At 44.1% G+C, this 26,932-nt stretch overlaps 1 protein-coding gene across 5 annotated transcripts in view; it reads right to left on the bottom strand.

Annotated features, from left to right (window-relative positions):
- Positions 1-26,932, bottom strand: part of CDK18 (cyclin dependent kinase 18) — a 93,764-nt gene that overhangs the window by 20,279 nt on the left and 46,553 nt on the right. For 4 of the 5 annotated variants that reach the window (XM_060277100.1, XM_035121848.2, XM_060277101.1 and 1 more), the window contains exons 3-9: positions 19,368-19,522; positions 7,776-7,915; positions 6,115-6,240; positions 3,610-3,666; positions 2,787-2,901; positions 2,199-2,293; positions 1,264-1,326 (exon numbers count right to left, since the gene is read on the bottom strand). In XM_060277100.1, the coding sequence (XP_060133083.1) occupies positions 1,264-1,326; positions 2,199-2,293; positions 2,787-2,901; positions 3,610-3,666; positions 6,115-6,240; positions 7,776-7,915; positions 19,368-19,491 (720 nt within the window). In that variant the 5' untranslated portion in view covers positions 19,492-19,522. The other variant, XM_035121851.2, reaches the window with a different exon arrangement.

Genomic DNA, 26,932 nt, shown 5'->3' with positions numbered 1-26,932 from the left:
AGGCCATCCTGGACTGGCACAGCCCCAGGACGCGCAAAGATGCCCAACGCCTACTAGGCTTCGCCAACTTCTACAGGAAGTTCATCAAGAACTTCTCTCGCGTTACGGCTCCCATCACTGACTGCCTGAGAGGCAAGCAGAAGTTCAGGTGGACACCAGAGGCGCAAGCAGCGTTCGAAAGCCTCAAGAGGGTGTTCGCCTCAGACCAGAACCTGTTCCACGTGGTTCAGGACGCGCCCCTACGCGTGGAGACAGATGCTTCTGATAAAGCTGTGGGCGCCATTTTGTTGCAACTGGACGCCAACAGAGAGTGGAGACCCTGTGCCTTCTTCTCCAGGAAGTTGACCCAGCCAGAGCGAAACTACACGGTGTTTGATCGGGAACTTCTTGCGATCCACGCTGCGTTCCAGCACTGGAGACACTTCCTGGTGGGCGCCAAGCACCCCATCCAGGTGTGCACAGACCACAAGAACCTGGAGTTCTGGAGAACTGCCAGGGTGCTCAACCAGCGGCAGATACGGTGGGCAGAGTTCTTCTCGAACTTCAACTTCTCCATACACTACATCCCGGGAGAGCAGAATGTCAGGGCGGATGCCCTATCCCGCAAGCCAGAGTACATGGAGGAGGAGGCGCCACCGGCACCCAGGCACATTTTCCCCCCGTCAGCATGGTCCTGCGGAGCAGCAGTGGTGAGCGAGGCAGAACTCACAGCACTGACGGCAGCGGATGAATTTGCCAACCGCATCTTCAGAGAACTGAGAGGGGGGGGGAGCAGGCAAAAGACTTTGCAGAACGCAGGGGGCTGCTTTTCTACAAGGGTGCACTGTACCTGCCCACCACCCAGCTTAGACGTACGGTCCTCAAGCAGATGCACGACAACCCAACGGCGGGTCATTTTGGGAGGGACAAAACCACTCACCTAGTCATGAGACACTTCTGGTGGCCAGGGGTGAGGGAAGATGTTCGAGACTATGTAAGGGGCTGTGACACCTGCCAGCGGGCAAAGGTGGTCAGAGCAGCGCCACCGGGATTGCTGGAGCCCTTAGCCACACCACACAGGCCATGGGAAGTGGTGTCCATGGACTTCATCACAGATCTGCCTTCTTCCAGGGGCAAGACCGCAGTGTTGGTGGTGGTGGACCTCATGTCCAAAATGTGCCACTTTATACCGGCCACTGTGACACCACCCCTGCTCTGACTTGAAAGCCTACCAATCATTTTACAGAAGAGGAAGTCCTGCACCCATCCACCCTGTTCACTCACCTTCACATTGTGCATGCTCATCAGATTCCCACAGTTATCCAGGTACTGCTTCAGGTCACTGTCCTGCAAAGACAAGCATGTCCTGAGAGGCCCAAGTTGCTTTGAAGACCAAGGCCCCCTGAAGTGACCAAACATGTCTTTGGCAACAAAAAAATGCAAGTAATAATATTTCCCAGCAGTTCCCGAAGGTGTGTGTACGCTTGCAGTAAACTGTCTCCTCTGGCTCATTGAAGCTCAATATACAGATCAAAACTACACAACCCTTTCCAGATGTATTTGTTTTATTATATGAATGCATACTAGTAGATTGCTACAGCAAGAGATTCAAAGTCACTATCCTAATCAACATAGCTAGGTCAGATTCAGCCCAAGTATTTTGTCCCTTAACTGGCACATATGTTGTGGAGAATTTCCAGGTTCCATGAACTCAAACCACATTTTGTTCTGAGAAAACACACACACTTCTCTATTGCTATTTAGGGAAAATCTCTTCACACCTAGCTGGGGGCAAGCCCCACCAAACCCACCTGGAAGGTGTTCCAGGTGTTCCACCTGGAATATTGGTAAACAATTATGGTTGGAGAACGTGATTTTTTTTTTAAACAGTGTGTTACACGGAGACCACATTTTCTGCACAGATGCTGCTTTTAAGGGGAGGGGGGAACCTTCAGACCCTGAACATAGGAGGCTGCCTTTTACCTTTGGTCAATCTATCTCAGTACTGTCTGCATTGACTGGCAGCAGCTCCCCAGAGTTTCAGGTTAAGGACATACCTGGCCCTCCCTCTGCCAGAGGTTGAACCTGTGATCTTCTGCATGTGAACCAGATGCTCTACCACTGAACTACAGCCCTCTCCTTACTGCCCAAATAACACTTGCGCTGTAGACAAGCCTGGACCAGCCAGCCTCCCCATAAGACAGAAGGTCCTGACTCACCAGAAACTCAAAGACAAGAGTTAGGGCGCATTTTGTGTGAATGATATCGTGGAGGGTCACAATGTTCGCATGCTTGAGGTTCTTCAGCAAGGAAACTGCAAGGCAGAGAGACTTTAGTCACAAGGGTGTGCTGGTGGGGTGTACGCCATGCACTAAAATCTCAGGCCTGGGGACTGAAGGCAGACCACTAGGCCTCTCTCTGTGGCCCTCAAGACTCCCCCCAGGCCACAACTCCCTAGCCAGACCCCACACCAGGCCTGTTTCGCACCCTCAGTGAGTGTGTCTGTCTGCCTGGAATGGGTCCTTGAACGTTGATAATGTTTCTTGCTTGCCTGGATGGAGGGCGGGGGTCTGAGAGTGTGGGTAAAAAGCACCCTATTGTACAAGGTAAAATTTACATTTGTTACCTCACCCACTCTGGCATCTGGCTTAGCCCCCCACTGGCAGGGTCCTATTGCAGGGTCACATGATCGGATGTTTCCATTCCTTATCATGCTTGTGTATAAGCAAGGCAAGTGTATGTGGAAATAGCATTGCCTGATGTTTCTCCGTATGTTTACATTTTGGAAAATGAACCCTGCTCCTCACCTTCCCGTATAGCTGTGCAGGGGGCCCCTTCCTCGTGCTCTAATCGGATCTCCTTCAGGGCAACCAGGTTCTTGGTGAGCTTGCTGCGCCCTTTAAAGACAGTGGCATAGGTGCCCTGAGAGGAAGAAGCCAAAAAAAGTAAGCAGCTCACTAAAACCCCCCACAGCAAACTCCACTTTCCCTATGGTACATAAAACAGCATTATTTTGGTTCTGCGGAACTGGATTAGATCTCTGTAGCAGCCCTGCTTAATTTGGAATAAAAATGACTCCTTTGCAGCCTTCTTCCAAACAATATCTTCAGATGGGCTTCATCTGATTTAAAACTTCATCTCTTTTGGGTTGACAAGCTAGATTTACTTCTTGTCATGCTTCTTTGAGAAGCATTTGCTGGTAAATATATGCTTAATAATCTGCATCAAATGATCTGAAATTAGTTTTAAAAAAGAAGAAGTTTATTTCAGCATGGAGGAAGCATTCAATTTGGGAAGCACATCCTAGTCCGTACTATAGGACACTGAACAGAACCAAATTGCTTCCTTATGCTGATGATCCCTTGCAAGACTTTTGAAAAATTCTATTCACAACTCAAGGAACAAGTTTTAATGCAGGCAAGGAACCAGCAAGCAAGGTCAAGGTTCATGGATGATGGGAGTCAAGGCCCAGGAACACCTGGAGGGCCACAGGTCCCCTGGCCTAGCCCCATTTTAAATCTATAAAGCCCTTAACATATCAAGACTGGATCCCAAAGTGGATGACGGCAGTTAAAAATCTACCACAAAGACACAACATGGGAGTAGAATGATGACAGAGCTTATTCTTACCTCCCCTAGCTTCTCCAGTTTAACATAGGTTTCCATCTTTCCAAACCCAATGTCTGACTGTCATGAAAAAGGAAGAAGTGTCAATACAAAAGATCACATTCCCTTCCTTAGGAAACTTACTGACGATCACATTCTGCAAAGCAGTTTTTGCCTGCAATACATTTGGTGGAGAGGAAGGGGACAAAAAAAAATCAAGGCAGGTCCTTGAATAACAGTTAAACACCTTGTGTGAGCTACTTTTTTGCAAAAGTGAAATCATCCGCCAGTCACTGGGAACAGTCCTCCTTAGTTGTTACTCCTGGACACGCAAGGGCAAAAGTGCGGAGAGGGACGGGGCCAGGGAATGCACCATGGCCTTATCCTCAACATTCCCAGGTGTCTCCCCCTACACTTCCAACCCTTGCTTGATTAGTGCAAATGTCTGAAGGGGGCTTGTATGTATGTTTGCCTGAACAGGTTTACAAGCCTCCTTGTGACTAGGAATCCTGATAACCCGATCATGAGGAGACACCTAAACACATTCAGGCAAAATGTGCTCACAGCCTCCCTTCAGCACAGTGGTTGGAGTGGAGTGGGCACATTGGAGACACTGCAGGCAGGGTCACCCTCCACCCCCTCTACACCCTTTTGCCCAGGGCTGAAGAGGGCTGGGTGTCTGAAGAAATGGATGGATTCTTGCTTCTTTCCCCATAGTGCTGGTGCATAATATATTTAGTGAAATCGCTTTCTTCACTTGGGGCACGTTGCAGCAAGGAAAACTTCTAATTGCTTTCATTTCTCACACTTCTCCCATCAGTCTGCCAGATTGTTCTGTCCAGAGAGCTGTTTAAGCTGCCTAATTGGGTCTTCCCTTCCCATTATACAAGATTCCCTTGTGTAATGCCTTTCGATCCTGGCTCAGCATTGACCCTGGGTCAGGAGAACCAGGTCAATCCCCCCAACCTCTTCCACCAACACCTCATATGGCCCTGAATAAACAGTCAAATGTTCACATCCCATGTACTCTATTTTTGCTGAATATCAATAGGGCTAACAATGCCTCTTGTTAAACGTTGCATATTTGGCTTGTATTTTACTGTGTGAACATGGCGTCTGAATGTACGTACCATTTGTAAACATGATGGAGTAACAGGATTAAACCTTCTGTGGTGATAAGAGGCTTTTCAAAGCAAGTATTAATGCTGCTTAGGTCATGTATTGCCTTTTAAGCATGATATTATTCAGCACTAGGTGGTGGTAAAGAGGCAGCCACCTTTGCAGAAAACGGACCCATGGGATTCAATAAATATTTCATTTTTAGCTCAATAGGGAAAACTTGTGAATGAGCTGCATCTGAAGCAATTTAGGATCATGAATTAACCAACGGTTCTCGCTCAGTATTTCAGGTGTTTTCTTCAAGCTCAGTGCCTAAATACTGGGGGCAGGCAACATGAACAAGATTCTAGCCATGGGATTCATATCACGATCGATCACACTGCAACTTAAAACACACAGCGGCTGTGAGTGTGGAAAACAGAGAAAGAAAGCAATCCAGAGGAGCTGCTTTTGCTAAAGAAACAGAGTGGTAAGCACATTTTTAAAGTGTGTGCTTAAAACGAAACATAGCTTGTCCCTTTTCCTGGAATCAGCTACCAGTATTTCAACACAATGCACTTCTGGCATACTTCTCTAGTCTGGCACTCCTACGCACCTCCAAGTAATGCTTAGGACTGGGTTGCAATGCACTTTAGATACCACAGAGATGTTATATGATCCCCACAGAGAAAGCACCCCTCTCCCTGCTTTTCTGCCTCCAGTTCAACAAGCTTCTTGGCCTGATTAGTTGCTGGTTTAAAAGAATCTTACAACTATGATTCCTACTGGATCTAAAGGGTCAACCACACATAAACTCTAAAAACAGGTTGCAACCTGCACAGCCAGAACCCAGGCAGGACTGGCCAGAGGTGGAGTAAGGTGGAGGGAAAAAACCAAACGTTTTCCATATTTTAAGCAGGAATACTTCTATTTGTGTGTGAAAATGATAATAAGGCTGCAGACAAAGCAAATGAGGCTTTAATGTGATCCGATGTTCCACAAAAGTAACAGCCCCACATTTGTGAGTTTCAAAGCAGCACACATTGTTAATTTATGATGTTACTGATATTTATGGGACACTCACTTCAGCTGCATATATTTTATTCAAGAGACAAACAACACTGCACAGGTAAATGGGAAACCCTGAGATACAAGGTTTCATTCTTCTTTCCGCCTTAAGAGTTCTGAGTTCCAACCCCACCACTTCTTGGGGGCAAAAAAGAGCCACTTGCTGGCCTTAGTTGCCCAGAGAAACTGGAATAACTGAACAGCACACATTTCTAATGCAGTTTCAGTACTGAAGTAGGTGTTTGCCCTGGTTTAGGCCCACCACACTTGAGCTTTTTCATATGTGCAAGTGCATGAGGGCAAAGTTCTGCTGCGTTGTATGAACTTGCATGTTCTGAACCCCTGTCAAAGAGTGGGACTCACAAGAGAAGCCCGTCGAGACATCCTGCTAAGAGGCTTTGAAATCTCTGGACTTTCCATCTCTAGTTTCTGGAGGAACTCTGGGGGAAGGCGAATATCCATGGGCAGAGAGAGGCGCTTGCTGACGTCCTGTGGAGAAGAGCAGCACAGAATTAGTTCCCAAGGCCTCCTAGCCATCCAAAAGACTTCTGCTGGTCACAGCCCTAATGTTGAATGTCCCACAACATCCCCTTTCATCTTCTGCTCATTCGGAAGCATAGAACAGTTGCGGTGCTAGCATTTGAAGGGTGGGAGAAATAAAATTAAAGGCAACTACATTGCCCTGCTTATCTGTTTCACTTCTTCAAACCACTCTCTAGCCTCAAACTGATAGTGAAGATGAGGCAGGAGAGCCAGGCTTTAGTTTTGAGCAAGTGGTATGTGTGTTCTCTTAAAAATGCATGAATTCAAGCATCTATGCCATGTGGTGTGACTTAATCTCTAAATACTGGGTCCCAACTTTGTCTGGAGCTAATGCTCATGTCCTCTCACAAAGAAGTGATTCCCCCATCTATGGGTGTAGGAAAAATAGTTGTTGCTTCTCAGTAGGCAGACCATGGCATTTTGCCTATGCTTTAAAGGCACACTTTTGTGTACAAATGGAATTCAAATTCTGACGGGGCGGGCGGGGAAATTGTAGCTTGCAAATTCAAGAAGTCACTAGCCTCTATTGGCACAGACATGTTCCCCAGAAAAGTAACTCCAAGTTCTCCAAGGTCACATAATGTACTTTGCCAACACTGACCACTTTACGGGAACATCCTTGAACAGGCACTCATACAGCCATTTCAAAACTATTTCAAAGTTTCGTAAGAACAAACCCTACACTGAGTAAAGCACACACATCTAGAAGACTAACTGAATACACTAATCTGGGGAAGAACACAAAGATGTGGGAAGGGGCCATCAACTTTGTTCCAGTGTTGATGTTGCTGTTGTTAGATATTAGATTTGTATATCGCCAAAATCTTTTGGGAGCTGAAAAGTGGGGTATAAGTATATTAAAAATAAATAAAATAAATTTCAATTGCAACACTAGTTCTTTTCTGATATGAACAGACCACTCATTCTCAAAGACAGATTCTTGGTTGACTCTGATTCTCAAACAGTCAGCATCCTGTTGCATTTAAAAGGAGTCCATAAACATCATAACTATTAGAGCTAGAGCCATTTTTTTCCAATTTTTTCTAAGAATACGCCTGATGACATTTCAGAAAGCATTTCAAGAATTATTTTTCTTTTTCTCAGCTTCCTAGAAAAAGAAGGCCACTTTGCGTAATTACACCCCCCCCCCATTTATTAATTTTTGTGGCAGCTGCCATCTCAGCTCCACAATGTCCTGGAAAACTGGCATTGTGGGGGATGTAGAATGATGGCCAGGCTGCCATTATGACAAAAAAGAGAGGAAAGAGTCTAGGCTACTTGTCATTGCTAATGGTGAGTGCCATGCCCGGGAAACTGCTGGATAATTTCTTTTCCCTCTGGAGAAATTGTGTGAAATGGCACCCCACCCACTCAGTTTCTGTGCCCACAAATAGGGTGGAGAATTTCAAGAGGCCATTTGTACACAGGTCTAATTTCTAACATTCCATACAGATTCCCTGCACTCTGCAATTGCGTATCACCTCCATTGAAAACCGACGCTGGTTGCCATTTCGGTAACACACAGTGGTTGGGGACGGGCCTTCCAAAGGTGAAGTGGAGCTGGGCTGCGTCTGGATGTCCCTGTTCAGATGACTCAGATGCAGGTGCCCTTGTGCCATATCTGATGGGAATAGAAGAGCAGATAGAAATTGACCAGATGATTCCACAGACTGTCAACACTTTGGACAGTTTGGAGTCACTGTTGAGAGGAATGAAGGCAAACAAAGTGACCTTTTTGCTCTAACCTTTTAAATCTGTTCTATCCTGATCACTTAGGACACTTAACTATACTTTTGACTTAACACCATACATTATTTAAGAAATTTACAGCTGGAAAAAACTTAACCTGGAAGATGGATTTAACTAATTAAGCACTACCTTGTATCTGGATACTGCAGCTCACAGAGACGTGGTCATTTGCATGACCTTCTTGCACTTTTATTAGTTCCCAAATGGCACCCGTAAGAAAGTACAACCCCAAATTTGCCAGAAGTCTCCACCTGCTGCTTCCGTTTCGATGAGCACACACATGAAGCTACAACCAATTGCCATTTCCTATCATACACTGTTTCAGCAAACAGACATCCATATTCTATACTCATCAGAGGTGACTGCACACATGGTCTCCCAAAGTAAAAAATAATGCCCATATAAGAAACCATAGGAGTGAATCGGCCCTGAGACATAAATGAAAGAGGGACTCAAAAGGCTTTGAGTGGCAGAGAAGCCTGAAATATTTTATAAAAATTCCCCATGTTTGTAGCTTGTTAATGCAGCTCTTACCAATTTTATTTTATAATTTTTTGTGTATGGCATACTAGTAAATTAAGCTGCTATTCTGAAAGCACAGATCTGTTTCTGGTTGTTGTGCCACATCGAGTTCCCCCTACCCAATCCAAGACTAAAAGAGGCCAGGATAGAATCCCTACAGCCCAACATTCTGCTTCATGCTGGAATGTTGGCAACTATTATGAAGTAAACATCATGCCTCACGTTTTGAGTGCTAAGTGCCAAAGTGTTCAATTCTCCAATTTTCCTACTGATTAGTGCATCTCAGGCTATATGCACACCACAACTCATTTCATTTTTCTGGGTGACCTAGAAATGCCATAACCATTCGGGGGTACACTTTGAAGGAGTGGCACACCAATGTCCCAATTTCAGAACTGCTCCATCCCCCATAAGTGGGGTGTGTATGTTCTAACCAGGTGCTAACTTAAGGACCCAAGCTCATTTAAAGTGTCCTAAAAAGCCATTTCCCATTCCCGGGGACATGTCAGCAAGCCAAACATCATTTTTCCCATTAGGAAGATGTACGCCATCACCACTGTAAAGGGACGTCTCGCTGAACTTTATGGCTGGGTGTACAATGGTTCCTCCAATCAAGGTTGACACCTTTCTGGCCGCTGCTAGATCCAAAAACTTCCTTGATTTATTAGTAGCAGCAGGGGAGAGGCAGACGCGCCAAATGCATCTTTCCAGCAGTGAGGATCAAAAGATGGTCAAGTTGCGGGCTGGGAGCAAGCCCTCCCCACGCACGCCAGGCGGGATCGCCCCTGCGCCATTGAATGGTCCTCAGCCATGTCACCCTTAGGCTGTTCAATTTGGACGGTCCAGGGGCATGGCACGGGCTATTTAAACTGCCCACTGCCCACGGCCGAGGACTGGTCCCTGTTTTTCTCCCTGCTCGGCCAGTTCTCCTGCCCTTAGGTTAGGCTCTTTTATTTCTTGAACTTGCTATGGACCTCAGTTGGTTGCCTTGGTTGTCCAAGGGGCCTGGTAGGCATTTTTCCACTTGGCAAATTGGCACCGGCCATTTGGTTTTTTTTGCCTACCTCGTTGGTGGTTAGGCATTGGAGTATTAGGTTGAAGGGGAGGGGAGGCAGTGGCTATCACCTACCCCTCCTAATTCAAGGGTATTCCGTTAAAGGAACCCGGGTGTGTGGTCTCCATCTGAAGCCCCAGACGGCCATGGCACGACCCCTAGTGGTGACCCTGGGGGAGTCCCTAGATGTGCATCAGCAGGGCTCCCCTACTGGTGGTTAACCCTTCCAAGACTCTTGGAGACGGGCAGGAGTCAGATATAGTTGTGTGGTTTCCAATGCCCTAAGCCAATACCACACACATTGTGTAACCAATAAAGTTGTGGCCTTTTTTGCCCATTAACCAAAAATACGGTTTCATGTGTCTTTATTCCACGTCCCGGGATGGTTTGGGACCTTGCCACACAATGTCCACTAATCCTCCCATGTAGAGCACACTAGCCAGTAGCAATGATGGTGTAAAGGCCCAAATGTATTTTAATGTGCTGCGCCAGACAGGAAGGATTGTCACAAGCCTTCTCCCCAGAAGAAGATGGTCGCAATCTGCTGTGCATGAGGGAACTGGTCTAGATAATGCTTGTGTTCTTTCTTTCTTTCTTTCTTTCTTTCTTTCTTTCTTTCTTTCTTTCTTTCTTTCTTTCTTTCTTTCTTCTTTCTTTCTTTCTTTCTTTCTTTTTTGCCCAGGCTGTTGAAAGTGACATCTGTCATGTCAAAGGTCCCTAATTCTAGTTGGCAGCCATGGCAAAATATGGCAGCTGTGAAAAGAGCCCTTTGGGGAGGATGCAGTGTGGTGTAGTGGTTGGAGTGTTGGATTAGGACCCACTCAGCCATGCACTGGTCACCATCTCTCAGCGTAACATACATACATCAGTGAAGGCGGTGAATGTCCTGTGTGAGTGTCTGGAGGCGGTTGGAGGGTGGATGGTGGCTAATGGATTGAGGCTGAATCCTGACAAGACAGAAGTACTGTTTTGGGGGGACAGGGGGCGAGCGGGTGTGGGGTACTCCCTGTTCCCGAATGGTGTAACTGTGCTCCTGAAGGACCACAGCACAGGCTGGGAGTCATTTTGGACTCACAGCTGTCCATGGAGGCGCAGGTCAATTCTGTGTCCAGGGCAGCTGTCTACCAGCTCCACCTGGTATGCAGGCTGAGACCCTACCTGCCTGTGGAATCTCTCACCAAAGTGGTGCATGCTCTGGTTATCTCCTACTTGGACTACTGCAATGTGCTCTACATGGGGCTGCCTTTGAAGGTGACTCGGAAAATACAACTAATCGAGAATGCGGCAGCTAGACTGGTGAGAAGTGAGTTTACAGAGAACCAGGCAGAGGGCCTTCTTGGTTGTGGCGCCCACCCTGTGGAACGCCCTCCCATCAGATGTCAAGGAAATAAACAATTACCTGACTTTTCTAAAAGGCACCTGAAGGCAGCCCTTTATTAGGAATTTTTTAATATCTGATGTTTTACCATTTTTTATATATGCTGTAAGCTACCCAGAGTGGCTGGGGAAACCCAGCCAAATGGGTGGGGTATAATAATAATAATAATAATAATAATAATAATAATAATAATAATTCGTGAGGGCAAAATAGGGAATGGGAGAACCACATACACCACTTTCAGCCTCTTGGGATAAAGGTGGGGAAATAATATAATATAATATAATATAATATAATATAATATAATATAATATAATATAATATATAAATTTAAAGTGCCTACTCTTAAGCTTTCAACTGGTTCTGCTGCTTTGAGAAACGACCCTTTAAGACTACAATCCTGTAACCCATAACCCGCATTTAACTCAATAGGACTTATTTCTGAGTAGGCATACATAGGATTGTGCTGTAAAACATTTAAATGACCTTTTTTCTTGAGAGCACAACTCTGAAGTGTTGTTGAGTCACAAATGGAAAATGCAATATGAACAAAGAAGGTTCAGAAGTCCTCTGTGGAAAGCTGTTTCTCTCTGGCTTGTGGTTCTATGCTTCACACTTAAGCTTGATAGGGCATGTGAATTTGCAGAGGCATTATTTCTAGGATAGGCATGCAAATAAATGAACTGTTTGCTAATTATCAGCTTTCTGGACAGAGACGTAGCATTTAATGAGAACTCAGCCCTGCTTCCTGCCCATTTCCTTCACCCTTCCATATGGCAGAAACTGGGCTCTTTTGACAAAGGATACAAAAGATGGATGCAGAAGCACCATGCATGAAACACAATCAAACAAGACTGAATTTGGCAGTGCGAACTGATTACATAAGCCCTTTGCAGAGATAGGCAACGTTGTCCATGCTGAAAAAATGGTCATGGAAAAAAAGGAAAAAAATTACCTACATAATTTTAACCTAAGTCAGATTTCAAACACAGTTAGGAGCCAGCATGGCAGAAAGATGCAAGTCATCCTCTTGTTTCTGATCTGCCAAATGACACTGCTAAATGGCTCCTTCCAATTTCTCCTCTTTAGTTCTCCCTCCCTGTAAGGTGCATATGGAGCTGCAGGTGGACTTTTGCATATGCATCCTGCTATATTCCGTCCACAATAGTGGGCATAAGAAAGCTTAGCCTTTTTCCTGGCAGCTGAAGTTCTATTGAGCGGAAAAGTAATCACGCATCTAAGCCATCTCTTAAGGATTCTTTAGCTGTGATTCCCGCATGGCAGGGGATCAGAATAGATGGTCCTTGTGGTGCTTTCCAACTCCACACTTCTATGATAAAGCACACCATTTTAGCTTTTTTATTTTTTTAAATCATTTTATAAAATTTGTGTCAAAACCCTTCTTGTTTAAGAGGTATTGTGCAAATAATGTTTTTATATATAGATGAAAAAGCATTCTAGTGCAAATTTAAACGCTGACTATTATGATAAAAGTAAACAAACAAATATGCTGCCGAAATGCTGCCAAGAGGGAAAAAAGTGGCATGGCAATACGATTCAATTGCCTGAAACATGACTGCACACATCAAAGCCACGCTTCTCAAAAAGAGACAGAAGAGAAGCAGGAACCTGTTGAGATTGTGCTGCTTCTTCCATTCCTTCGAAAAGAACCAGATTTTGTAAACTCTCAATAGAAGCAGGAGAGGCAGGGGTAAAAGGCAGGAGCGTATTTATTTATTTAAGGGATTTCTTACTTACCCTTCACCACAAGGTCCCGAGGCATGTTACAAGCATTATAACCATACCATATTAAAAGCCAATGAAACACTTGAAAACAAACCCAGGAGTGCACATCAGGCAATTGTGGTGGTTTCATAAAAGACTTAACCATAACAGGCTAGAATAAAGCGGTGTGTCTACAGCAAAGGATGGAAACTATATAATGAAGTTACTTAACAGACATCTTTTTGGTGGTAGGGGTAGACTGTGAATTTGCTAGCTTCTGGGGTATATGTCAAGGCTGCTTTGAGAAACATTACAGTCAACACTAACTGCTGGTTCACTACCAAGCATTTCAAAGTATGACGTTACCATGAAAATTAATCTAGGCCTCCCGTGTGCTCATTGCTCGGAAAGATGTGCACTTGCAAAAGGCTGCCCTGGTCATCCTGCCACAAAGCAGTGGGGAGTAGGGCAATGGGAACACTCCTCACCATTCCTGCAATGATAGCATAATCAGAAGGACAGATGAAATGGATAGGGATGGGATCACTGCCAGGAACAGAAAAGCAGAATTGATCACTAGTCCAAACTGGAAATCTCTTATGTACCAAAAACCCCTTCCAACTGCATCTGTGCTGTGTGCTTTATGCATCACAGGAAATGCAGTCTATGAGCATGAAAAGGCCAAATATCAGCAGGTGGAATTCTAAACAAACTAAAATACAGCGTTGAGCTGCCCAAGGCATGTTCCCTCGCACCCTTCCCCACTTACTGCTGAGTTACAGCTGACAGTCTCACCAGCTGAGAACTACCCTACATGGCAAACATTGATTTCACTGCGTTCATTTCAGTCTACTTGGACAGTTGTACGATTTGCTCACTAACCAATGAACTTGTACACACTGCATGGATCAAAACGGCTGATTGAGCAACTCAGTACAGGGATGAAAAACTGCAGATGGAACGTCTTCAAAGCATCAATATTTCCTGACCATAATTGATAAGTGAACCCTTTCCTGAATACTGGTTTGGTGTAGCCCAAAATGCTTCCCGAAATGGTCTCCGATATGGACCTTATAGATATGCCATCTGCAACTGGGGAGAAAATTTGGGAGAGCCATTTCATTTCTGCCCTAGTGCAAATCTATTGTAGGGATGTTTAATGACATACAGGCATTCACATGAATAAAGAAATAAACTCAGAATTAACACATCAAATAGGAGTAAAGGCTTGCAAAACATGAGGTGTGTGTCATGCCAACCTCACACAGTGTTTTGTAGAAGACTGCCCTGTAAAACTACCTAGCTAAAAATACAATGCTTAGGTGGAAACAAGCATCATGAAAACAAGCATCATGAGTGCATTACAATACACAATGGAACAAGATCTGACTCCAGATTGCACTGTAGAGCTTGCACCGGTTGGACTGCATGATCTTCAACATCTCTTCCAACTCTCTTATTCCAAACTGTAGAGTTGGAAGGGACCACGAGGGTCATCTAGTCCAACCCCCTACAATGCAGGAATCTTTTGCCCAACATGGGGCTCAAGCCCACAACCCTGAGATTAAGAGTCTCACGCTTTGCCGAGCTCCCAACAGGTCTGTGCATGGAAGATTCACTAGCTAGTACGCTGGTAGCTTCCACTGCCTCCTGCAGTTTGGTCAGACTCAAACTGCGGGAGGCAGTGGAAGACAGGAGTGCCTGGCGTGCTCTGGTCCATGGGGTCACGAAGAGTCAGACACGACTAAATGATTAAACAACAACAACCCGCTGGTAGCTATAAATCAAAACGGCAAATCCAATTTAAGTGATTATTAGGCAGGAGAAAATGTGATGAAAAGAAGCAGCAGCAAGTATAATAACACCACAATAATAATAAAAAAGCTGTCATACAGCCACGTTTTGAATGCTGTGCAGAATTCAGGTTGTCCCATGGAGCAGGTGAAAAAGAGAAAGGGGTTAGAGTATTTTCGCTCTGAAGAAAATCTAATGATCCCACTCAGTCAGCAGGGAAGTGAAAGACTGTGCCAAGCAAGCAGAGTTCCATAGCAGGAATCCTACTGGGCTGCAGCCCTGTAACTGCCTTGGCCAAGGTATTTACTAGAGATGTAGGCAGACTCTGGGTGAACACTGCAGAGACCTGTTTGATTCTGTTCCACTTTTTTTTTTTATGAGGATTACAGCAGGATTCGACAGTCAGAGCATAATGAGGGTGCATACAATATCAAAGCAAATTAAAAGAGAAACTGCAGACACTGCTGCTGCCTTTGACAAGTCTCGATCCTTTTATAAATATATTTAAACATTGCCTCTGCCAAAAACAAGCTTTGATCTCCTGGGGAAAGAGGCCAGAATCTCTCTTTGCTCTACTTGAATTGCAAACTTTTAATTACTTTGCTAAGTGTTAACATTTCTGCTCAGTCCTAAGGGCCAAGCTCCACAAAAATCTGTTTTATATAGCCTATTCTTTCCACTAATATTTTATTTCTTACACCCCAATCAGCCTATCAATGAAAAACCAGACATCCCCCTCAATCTGTTTCTGTCTGTAGCATTTGCTAGTCCGCCTGTATGCACAAAATTTATTGCATTTACCTTACAGCTCTTCTGTGGAGTGGGAGGAAGAGAAAGAGAAAACAATTACTGTATCCATTGTATAGACAGAGAGCCTAGAGAATCTTCCTGACTTGCTCCACATTAGCTCTGAGATTTTGTAGAGAAGAGGAATAGAATGCACTGTAATCCAATGCTACTCCAATTGCAACTCTGCTGTTGTTCTTAGAAGGACCTCAGTGGACTCCAATCGATGTAAATCCGAGGTAGGGAAATGACACCCCTAGTTTTTCCAAATGGGACTAGCACAACAGGAGGTCAGTATAGGTGGAGGAGCATAAGGTGCCTCTTGGGCTGCTGGGGACTTTGAAAAATATCCTTCCCAGCTTTGTACCATCAGACTATGCCAAGCCCAAAGGTGGCACTGCCTGGAACTCCTTGTGCCCAGTTAGGTAATTGTTTGCTTTTCTGATTGTCGACCTAAGTTTTCCTGTGTGAGCTTTATTGTCCTGTGTGTGTGTGTGTGTGTGTGTGTGTGTGTGTGTGTGAGAGAGAGAGAGAGAGAGAGAGAGAGAGAGAGAAAGAGAGAGGGGGGGAGTCTAGCTTTGGTGAGAATGCGAAGATTCAAGGGCCATTGTCCTTGGTCCTTGACAGCAGTAATCTCATATGACTGAAATTATTAGGTTGTTTTATGGATTTATATGCTGCCCTTCAATAAGTTTCCAAGACAGCTGACAAAGGCTCAAAATTACAATAAAAGTTTTTTTTAAAATAATAATAATATCAAAGTAACAGAAATATGGTGCTGGTACCTGGAAGTGAAATAATTTGGCACTAAGCTCCTTGCGTAGAGTCCAAAGCTACTACCTTGTAATGCTGTATATAGTCCAAGTTTAAACTCGTCTCTTGTTTGCAAATACAATAAGCCCGCAACTTTAGCACATTTAACTTGTACACATTCAGCTTTACGTGTGTGTCAAAAAAAATATGAACAGGGCTAGGATTCTGTGGAAAATGATGTTGGCAATCCAACTTGCCATTGAACCCAATGGGTTTTGACTATATACAATTTTGACTTTAGGTGTGATGCCCAGAACACAACATTACAGGCTTACTGTAGACTAAACAATAAACTTGAGCAGGATGTTTTAGCTAGGAAACAGGAAACAATCCATGTTCTTAAATAATGGGCACTGCATTTTAATACAAAAATTTAAAAATCAATATATTAATAGTGTACGGAAATCATATCTACTCAAATGTAAGCCCCATTAAGTTAAATGGACTTACTCTCAGGTAACTGTGCATAGATATGCAGCTTAAGAAATCTGAAAAAGATGCAAGATTAGCCCCTCAGCAATTAGATTCCACTATAATCAAACAAGAACAATTCAAAAGCATATATTCTATTCATTGAGGAGTGTGATTGGTTTTATAGTATTTAATTGACCAGTTCTGAACAAAGCTAGAGTTTGGCTTCTCTCTATTATGCAAATATAGCTCATAAATTTTGACAATGTCAAAAGTAGCTAATGGCACACCAATTTTTAAATTGTAAATTACAGGCTGGTTAGCTTAATGTCTGTTCTGCTTAAATGGGTGGTATTGTTAAAGATCAAGTAGCCAAGCGTATAGAAGAAGCAGAGCCAGAATGACTTCTGCAAGGGCAAGTCCTGTCTCTTGCATCTGTATGAGTTAAACAGAAGTGGTCTGGTTGCCATAGCGTACTTGGACTTTCAAAAAGATTTCAGCTAGGCACCTCACCAAAGACTCTTGAGTAAGCTTAGTACAATAGTTATGGAATAAGAGGAGAGATCCAGATGTGGATCAGGAACTGGATAAATAGCAGAGAGCAGAGAGTGGCAATAAATGGACAGTTCTCTGATGGAGAGAGATAGAAAGTGGAGTCCCTCAAGGGTTGAGACCAGTGCTGAAGTTAGATTCAGTTACCACTCTAGGGAGATTTTGTGCACAGAATGGGGAATGTACGGCCATGTCATTTGCCTTAGGCAGTAAAATGGCTTGGGCCACCTCATGGAGAACAGGGTGCTGGACAAAATGGGCCACTGGCTTGATCCAGAAGGCTCTTCTTATGTTCTTGGTGGCTGGTCAGATTCTGGTCACAATTCAAAGTGCTGGTTATGACTTGTAAGGACACACAGTTTAAGACCAGGGCAGCTGAAGAACTACTGTTTTCCACATAAGTCTACCCTGGCTTTAAGATCTTCTGGGAAGCCCCATTGACATCTGAGGCCCATCTGGTAGGGTTAAGAGAGGTCCTTTTCAGTATCCCACCCACGGGAATTCCCTTCCCAGGAAAGCTGGTCTTGCCCCTTCATTGATTAACCTTCTGCTGTCAGGCAAAGACCTTTTTCAAGAGGAGGCTTTTGGCCTATGATATGAGTACTCAGCCTTATGGGGATTTTAACTGGCCATAACCATCTGCCATTCTGTTTTTATTGTACTTGGAATGATTTTATCTGCTTTTTTAAATTAAAAAATACATATTATTTTGTCTTGTATATCTTTCTATCTTTGTAGGGTGCCTTACGCACTAATGTGGAAACAAATAAACAAATAAAGCAAAACCCAATCTAATAAATATGCACATCAAGATCCAATCCATGACTGTCTGTAAACAACTGCTCTGATAACACAACTGAAGATCAAAGTTTTCCATTCTTTTTCCTTTCTTTGCATATTGTGCTATTGTTTCCTTTGGTTTATGTTTCTCATTCTTTCCTATAAAAATTGGAGAGAAAGCTCCTGCTATTTCTTTATGTGGTTATCTTCCAGCTGTGTGGGCAGCACTTGAAACAATAAGCTAATCTGAGATAATAAAACCATATTTATAGAAGAAAACCATACTGAAAATGGCAGATGCAACTGTAGCTATTGTCCTGTTAGGGATTTTACATCAAAACACATTCCTTCTATTTGTACATAGTTATTCTTTTCTACCATTCAAGTGTGCCTCAAAGTACCGTACTTTGCCTGTTGTTTAAATGATAGGCTAGCCCTGCTTTCACCAGCCTGGTACCCTCCAGATGTTTTGGACTACAACTCCCATCAGCTCCAACCAGGGCAATGTTGGCTCTCATCAGCTGCAGGGAGCATGGGAGTTGTAGTCCAAGTGATCTGGAGGACACCAGATGTCTCTTCTGCAGATTAATTCCAATTGTTTGTGTTTCACTGTCTTTATTTTTAACTAGCTAATTTTCCATTTTCAGCTACCTCTAGCTCCATTAATTTCACAGACTGCATCAGTTAAGGTCACCACAATGCCATCTATGTATAGACTTAGTTTGTATTCATTGTTTTTCACTTTTATACCCTGAATCATCTGGAGCTCTCTTACTGCTAATGGTTCCAGGCACAAGACAAATAAGAGGGCCTATAAATTGTTGTTTTATTGTACTGTCATTTTGAAAACCCATTTGCATACAGAGGGAAAAGTCTGGGTCCCTGTTAATGCTATGGGTGAGACAGAGGATCTTCCTCATTACTAATTGCCTTATGAGGAAGTTAGAAAACCCATGCTTCCTCTCTTAGTAAATGACAGTAAAATCTCTATAATTTACCTGCTAGAAGGTAGAGTAATTTTTTTTTTTTACTCTGGCAGTGGCTTTCCTTCCAGTTGCAAAAAATCTGAATAAATTCATGCAAAGCAATGGAATGGAAAACTCACTTCCTCTGCATGATGGTTCTAAATTATTTTGCCTCTCAACATTCTAATTTGTACAACTTGTGTTTCTAGAAGATGTACTGCAGTAAAAAAAATACATTGAACAGCTTTTGTATGTGCTACCTGTATAGTGGATTAATGCCAATATTCTCTTTGTGTGGACAGTGCCATTTTGCCTATATAAGGATCCACACCCACCTCTGTACCTCAGAAACAGAGAGATTTATGTATTTATTCATTCATGAAAACTAAATGAAATGGAACCATAATCTCCACCAAGCATCTACTACTCCCAATTTTATGGACACCTATTGTCTCTGGGAACTTCACCTGCCTGAGATGGGCTTTGGCACCTGCTCCCCATCACCTCCCATTCAGTGCTGATGACCCCTGTTATTTTTTTTTACCTTCGTTCTTTCTGTTGTTGAGCTGGTTAAACTGCTCGGTGAACTCTGCCAGCGATTCCTCAATCGTTTCTGTCCGAGGAACCGAAAGGGAGAAACGCCGCTTGAAAGTTTTCATCTTGTTCATTGTACCTTCTGTAGCAAGGTGACAACAGGATCTGGATTGGGATGGAAGGAAAAACAGTCCATTGAGGAACTCAGCCAGATTAGAGACCAGTGTACCTGGGCACTGCAATCCAAACTCAGAGGAGGAAATCCAAACCCCATAGCAATGACAGATATTTCCAAAAAATATCCAGTGTTCCATTCACGAGCAGTTCATCCAACTTTGGGTTAGGGCTTATTTCTCATCTGATGAGATGGATCTATTTTAAGCAGGCCTGGAATGGACTTTTAGCGTCCAACGTAACACAACAGCAGCAATTCCATGTGCTTAAATACAGAGTTCTGATTATTCAGAAAAGTGTCTGTGCTTTCAACTTCTGGTATTGGACCCTGGCTGGTAGCGCCAGGCCAGATTTAGGTGGGCAGGGGTGGGGCTTGGGAAATATGCTCTCAGAGCACCCACCTCCACCCCACTGCTCATTGACTTTGATTTATGTCTGCTCAAAAGGAGAGGGCAGAGGAAGGATAAACTGCTGCGCCTTCTTCTGGTTCTTCCTATGGCTTTCAGGCTGGTAGATGACAGGTAAACAGGGAGCAACAGCAACAAGGAAGATGAGGAGCATGGCCATGTTGGGTTAGCAATAGACCCCATGATAAGTAAGTTGTGGGCCTTGGCAGGTGCCTGGTAATGATAGACCAATACTGACCCTGCAATTCTGTCCAGGGCAGCTGTCTACCAGCTCCATCTGGTATGCCGGCTGAGACCCTACCTGCCCACAGACTGTCTTGTGAGAGTGGTGCATGCTCTGGTTAACTCCCGATTGGACTACGGTCATACCTTGGATCCCAAATGCCCTGGAACTCAGACGTTTTGGCTCCCGAACGCCACAAACCCGGAAGTGTTTGTTCCAGTTTGCGAATGTTCTTTTGGAACCCGAATGTCTGACAGGGCTTCTGCAGATTCTGCTTGGCTGCAGCAGCTTCTTGCAGCCAATCAGAAGCCATGATTTGGTTTTCGAACATTTTGGAAGTCACAGTACTTTCAGAATGGATTCCGTTTGACTTCCAAGGTACGACTGTACTGCAATGCATTCTACATGGGGCTACCTTTGAAGGTGACACGGAAACTACAACTAATTTAGAATGTGGCAGCTAGACTGGTGACTGGGAGTGGCTGCAGAGACCAGTCCTGAAAGACCTACATTGGCTCCCAGTACGTTTCTGAGCACAATTCAAAGTGTTGATGCTGACCTTCAAAGCCCTAAACAGTTTCGACTCTGTATACCTGAAGGAGTATCTCCACCCCCATTGTTCAGCCCGGACACTGACATCCAGCACTGAGGGCTTTCTGGTGATTCCCACACTGCAATAATTGAAGCTACAGTGAAGCAGCCAGATGGCTTTCTCGGTAGTGGCACCTGCCCTGTGGAATGCCCTCCCACCAGATGTCAAGCAAATAAACAACTACAGTGGAACCTCGGTTTATGACCACCTCCCTTTACGAAAACCTCCGTTTACATGCCGAGGACCCAGAAGTGTTTATATCCAGGGTCCACAGCGTCGGGTGCGCAGACGTGATCTGCACAGCTCGCGCATGCGCAGAAGCGCTCCATCGGTGCTTCACGCACACGCAGAAGCGTGCCTTTGGCGAGCGAACACCTCCGCAGAACGGATTGCGTTAGCAAACCGAGGTACCACTGTATCTGACTTTTAGAAGACATCTGAAGGCTGCCCTGTTTAGGGAAGTTTTTAATGTTTGATGTTTCATTGTGTTATTCATATTAATATTATTAATGGTGGGTGGAGCCACAGTCAAAAGTGGGTGGGGTCTGCAGCATTGCAAGATTGTACAGTTCTCTCCCTCCTTCCAATTACCCCATCAGTGTGAGCCAAGTGAAATTGGGCAAAGAGTTGCAGTTTCCCCGTCCCAGAGCTAGAGGGTAAATTCTCAAATTCTTTAAAGCCCTAAACGGCTTGGGATTAGGTTACTTAAAAGACTAATGTGTCCTACATGTAACCAACCGAAACTTAAGATCATCTTCAGAGGCCCCACTGAATGAGGCCAGGGCAGAAGGAGGACCGTTTTGGTTGTGGCACCTAGTAGTGGTACATCCTCTCCAGGGAGGCTTACTTGAGACCACCTGTGTTCTCAGCACCAGGTGAAGACCTTTCTATTCACTCAAACAACTTGCAGTCTGGGCCTCTCAGTTCTTAAATCTGTGTTTTAACTTTTTGGGTTGTGGAAACTTTCATTTTTGTTTTATTTATGCAAGGCTTTGGTTTTATGTCTTATTTTGCATTTAAATGAAAATAAGTCTTGTTTATTGGAAGCTGCCGAGAGAACTTTGTTATGGGGCAGCATACAAATGCCATGAAAACAACTACTACATAATGATTTAGAATCGCACAAAATGCTACCACACTAAGTTGCTGCTTCCTAATCTGAAAGAAGCAATTGCAAATGCAATTTGGATACATCTATGTCCCCAACATCAGCCTTCAAATACATACTCATAGCTGCCAAGTTTTCCCTTTTCTCGCGAGGAAGCCTATTCAGCATAAGGGAAAATCCCTTAAAAAAGGGATAACTTGGCAGCTATGCATACTTCAAGCTGAAGTTGACCACCAATAATGAAACTCACTTGTCACTTTGTCTCTAGTTTATGGGTGCTTCAAGAAGCCTCAGATTCAAGATCACTTGGGGCTAATTTTGTGGTTTTGTGAAAGCATCCTTGAAAGCTAGAGAGACATTATCTTCAAATTATAAACACAATCTATTAAAAGCAACAATGAGCTCATCACTCAGCTTCCTCTCAGGCTGCCTGCATTCTGATCAGGCCACCTTGGCCTTTACCTGAGAAATGATTCATTCTAAAAACATTAGCAGATGTTTGCTGCCTGCAGTGGCCTCAAACCAGCTTTGCTTCCCCCCCCCCCGGGGTTCCCCACCCCACAGCAAAACTAATAAGCACTATAGATTATCAGCTGTTTGGAGCAGCTACATGGCAAGACTAGGATTCTTCTCAGAGCAGAGAATCATCTCAGATTCAGACTTGGATTTCAATGTAAAATATGTGTCATTGGTTGGGCTGTACATCTGGGGCCAAGGGAATAACAGAGCCTTAGCTTGGGCAGACTCAGGTCTCCTTTATTTCAGCTCACATACAGTTAGGAATCTGCAGCCTCTCAGAAGAGCGAGATTGTCAAAACACAGGAATTGAAACTGTACATCTTGTGCTCCCATTAATTAACTTTGCTTCCACAGGAACATTTCAATTGTTAATTAGCACATATGCACCCAGGGCACGAAGGCCAGTCTGACTGCAGTTTCTAGCATCCCAAGCATTGCTGGTCTTCTAGACATGTTCTTGCTTTGCCAACCCGGTGCCCTCCAAATGCTTTGGACTACAGCTCCCATCAGCCCCAGCTAGCACAGCCAATCTGGCTGATGGGAGATGTAGTGTATTTTCTATGAAAGTGTGACCTGAAAGTATTTAAATAAATAAATAAATAAAATAAGTGTGAGAGAGAAAGTGACCCCAGACTTAATGCTGAGCAGTGCCCAGTGCAAGAAATAAGTGTTGGCAAAGCAAGGGCTTTGTGAATACAGGGTTATCAAATTCGGTATATATGTAAAAGGAAAATTTCTAATTTCCAGAAGCATTCAATTTCAAATGACGAAACTTCTAAAAAATAAGATATACAAATGAGTTAAAGGGAAAGCCAAGTAGGACAAAGATGGGTAAGATGGGGGATATTGGGCTTGCCAGTAGTACATGTGAAAAGGACCAGGGGATCTTAGCAGACCACAAGCTTCAAATGAATCAACAGGTCCTGTGTGAGTGTCTGGAGGCGGTTGGAGGTTGGATGGCGGCTAACAGATTGAGGTTGAATCCTGACAAGACAGAACTACTGTTTGTGGGGGACAGGAGGGGGGCAGGTGTGGGGGACTCCCTGGTCCTGAATGGGGTAACTGTGCCCCTGAAGGACCAGGTGCGCAGCCTGGGAGTCATTTTGGACTCACAGCTGTCTGGAGGTGCAGGTTAATTCTGTGTCCAGGGCAGCTGTTTATCAGCTCCATCTGGTACGCAGGCTGAGACCCTACCTGCCCGCGGACTGTCTCAGCAGAGTGGTGCATGCTCTAGTTATCTCTCACTTGGACTACTGCAATGCGCTCTACGTGGGGCTACCTTTGAAGGTGACCCGGAAACTACAATTAATCCAGAATGCGGCAGCTAGACTGGTGACTGGGAGCAGCCGCCGAGACCACATAACACTGGTCTTGAAAGACCTACATTGGCTCCCAGTACGTTTCCGAGCACAATTCAATGTTGGTGCTGACCTTTAAAGCCCTAAACAGCCTCAGTCCAGTATACCTGAAGGAGCATCTCTACCTCCATCGCTCTGCCCGGACACTGAGGTCCAGTGCCGAGGGCCTTCTGGCGGTTCCCTCGCTGCGAGAAGCCAAGTTACAGGGAACCAGACAGAGGGCCTTCTCGGTAGTGGCACCCGCCCTGTGGAATGCCCTCCCACCAGATGTCAAAAAGAAAAATAACTACCAGACTTTTAGAGGACATCTGAAGGCAGCCCTGTTTAGGGAAGCTTTTAATCTTTAATAAATAAGTGTATTTTAATATTTCTGTTGGAAGCCGCCCAGAGTGGCTGGGGAAACCCAGCCAGATGGGCGGGGTATAAATAATATATTATTATTATTATTATTATTATTATTATTATTATTATTATTATTATTATTACAGTGTGCTACAGCAGCAAAAAAAGCTAATGCTAGTCTAGGCTGTATCAACAGAAGTCCAGATCAAGGGAAGTAATAGTCCCACTCTATTCTGCTTTGGTCAGACCACACCTGGAATACTGTGTCCAGTTCTGGGAACTACAATTTAAGATGGATATTGACCAGCTGGAACATGTATAGAACAGGGCAACCAAGATGATGGGTCTGGAAACCAAGCCTTTTGAGGAACGGTTGAAGGATCTGGGTGTGCTTAGCCTGTAAATGAGGAGACTGAGAGGAGATATGATAGCCATCTTCAAATATCTCAAGTGCTGTCACATGGAAGATGGAACAAGCTTGTTTTCTCCCGCTCTGGAGCATAGGAACCATCCCAATGGATTCAAATTAAAAGAAAGGAGATTACAATAACATGGGGAAGAACTTTCTGCCAGTAAGAGTTTACTGACAGTGGAACGGACTCCCTTGGAAGGTGGATGACTCTCCTTCCTTGGAGGTTTTTAAGCAGAGGTTGGATGGCCATCTGTCATAGACGCCTTAGGTGAGAATCCTCAATTACAGGGTATTGGACTAGATCAGTGTTTCCCAACCTTGTGCCTCCATATGTTTTAGGACTACAACTCCCATCATCCCTAGCTAGCAAGACCAGTGGTCAGGAATGATGGGAGTTGTAGTCCCAAAACATCTGGAGGCACAAGATTGGGAAACACTGGACTAGATGACCCTCGAGACCCCTTCCAACTCCACGATTCTATGACTCTAAATGTCTTCAGGGTATTTGGAGGTTATTTAAAGCTGTAGCAATAGAAGCTGAGCTAGAATGCACACCATACTTTAGAAAAAATAGCTGAACAGCTTGCCAGCAAGAGCAGAACCAAGGAAGCTATAAAAAGCAAGAAGGCTTCCTTAAAGATGTGGAAGTGTCACTCAAATAAGAACAAATTCTGGCAAAACAAATGCAATGTAACAATAGAGCAAGAAAACAACAAGAAGAACAATATGTGTGGAACCCATCGTTAAGAATACAGGGGCAAAACAGCAAACATTTCTATAAATACATTCAAAGCAGGAAGCCAGCCATGGATTTACCCATTGAAGCCGGTTGGCAGTACATTCAGGACATGCAAAAGGAAGCACTTCTTCACACAGCTCATAACAGATTTATGGAATTTGCTGCTGTGAAATGTGGCAAAGGCACTAGCTTAGCTAGCTTTGGAAAGAATTCAAACAAATTCATGGAGAATGTCTATTCGCATATACTAGATACTAAGTAGAATCTCCAGGTTTTGCAGCAACAGCCTACAGTTAAATGTCAGTTGCTGAAGGGGGAATTTATTTACAATATTTCTCACCGGCTTTTCGCTGCAATGTCCCAGGAAAACAGTGTATGCAATTATAAACGCTATGGTTCAAGAGAGCTATTTTCTCCACACCCTACTTAAAGGCTTTCTAGCCACATTGGGAAACGGAATCCTGGACTTTGGTGGGGATTCTACCATTTGTAGGTACAACCCCCTAGGCAGTCTCCCAAGCAAGACCCACTGAAAAGAATTCAATGCAACCCAGTGAGCCTTGCTCAGGAGAACAATGTGTGAAACTTGCATAAGATTACTCTGATAGGCTTTCCAAGCAAAATATTCGTTAACAGTCCCAAATTGTTGCCAAGACACTATGAATGCTGAAACCATTTTAGCCCAAGGGCTAGCCCTATCAATCCAGCTGCTAAAACACACACACCTGTGGTATGCATGCAACGCTGTTTATTTCCAATGTGATTGCCTTCCCTCACTTTGCTGGTTCTTGCAGCTGCTCAGCACTGTGGATGCAACTAGACAGAACCTACCCTTAGGGAGCTGTTGACAGAACTGTATGAAGATTCACTTCATTTGGCTTTTTCTTAAGAGTACATTTCACTTGTTTCCTTCTCTGTCTCCTGGATAAATTAGTTCCAATTTTATTCCTGCGGTGATCTCTTTGCTTCAGTTTCATCCTTATACTGCCGCCATTTCCAATTTAATTATTCTTTAATACTCCCTTCTTGCAACCTGTGATGGAAATGGTTCTGTCATAGCCCATGCAGCATGTGAAAACAATGATTTTTTTAAAAAAACTCACACATAACAACAACAATACTAGAATAAAGAACTACACCTAGACTAAAATATAAAAGCTGAGAATACACATAATCCAGAACCCAGGACCAGTGCTGCTTACATGCTTGAGGGGCGATTTGGGGGTGGGGGAAGAAACATCACTTGAGTCCTTTAGGCTGGGGAGATGAGCTTGAAAGTGTGTGGGCAATGAATGCTCATACACTGCAAGGTCAAGTTCAAGGTTTTTGTATTAACTTTGTATTGACATGCAAGGTCCATATCAACTTGGGTCTAGGACACCTAAGGGACTACCAGATTCCTTACATCCCTGAGGTTTGTTGGGAAACCACTGTTCGTGGTCCTCCATGGCTTGGACATAGGGTTTGTATCTTCCAGCAGCCATGTGCTAGGTACTGTGGGCCCAATTCTGTCAAACTCCCTCCACAGCTGAAACCAATAAAGTCTATCTTCATTGCATCTTTTAAACCTTACTTTATAGTGCACTGAGACCATGGTAAATTACACAGTATATAAATTGTTGTTGTAAAGAAAATAAATAATAAAGGAAAGAGAAGAAGCCAGAGGGTTTTTGGGGCCCCCAAGGTCCTGCACAGCCCTCC

Source organism: Zootoca vivipara, chromosome 7 (assembly GCF_963506605.1).
Source record: "Zootoca vivipara chromosome 7, rZooViv1.1, whole genome shotgun sequence".
Lineage (NCBI taxonomy): Eukaryota > Metazoa > Chordata > Lepidosauria > Squamata > Lacertidae > Zootoca > Zootoca vivipara.
Note: the sequence above shows the minus strand (reverse complement) of the source record. Positions and strands in the feature narration are given on the sequence as shown.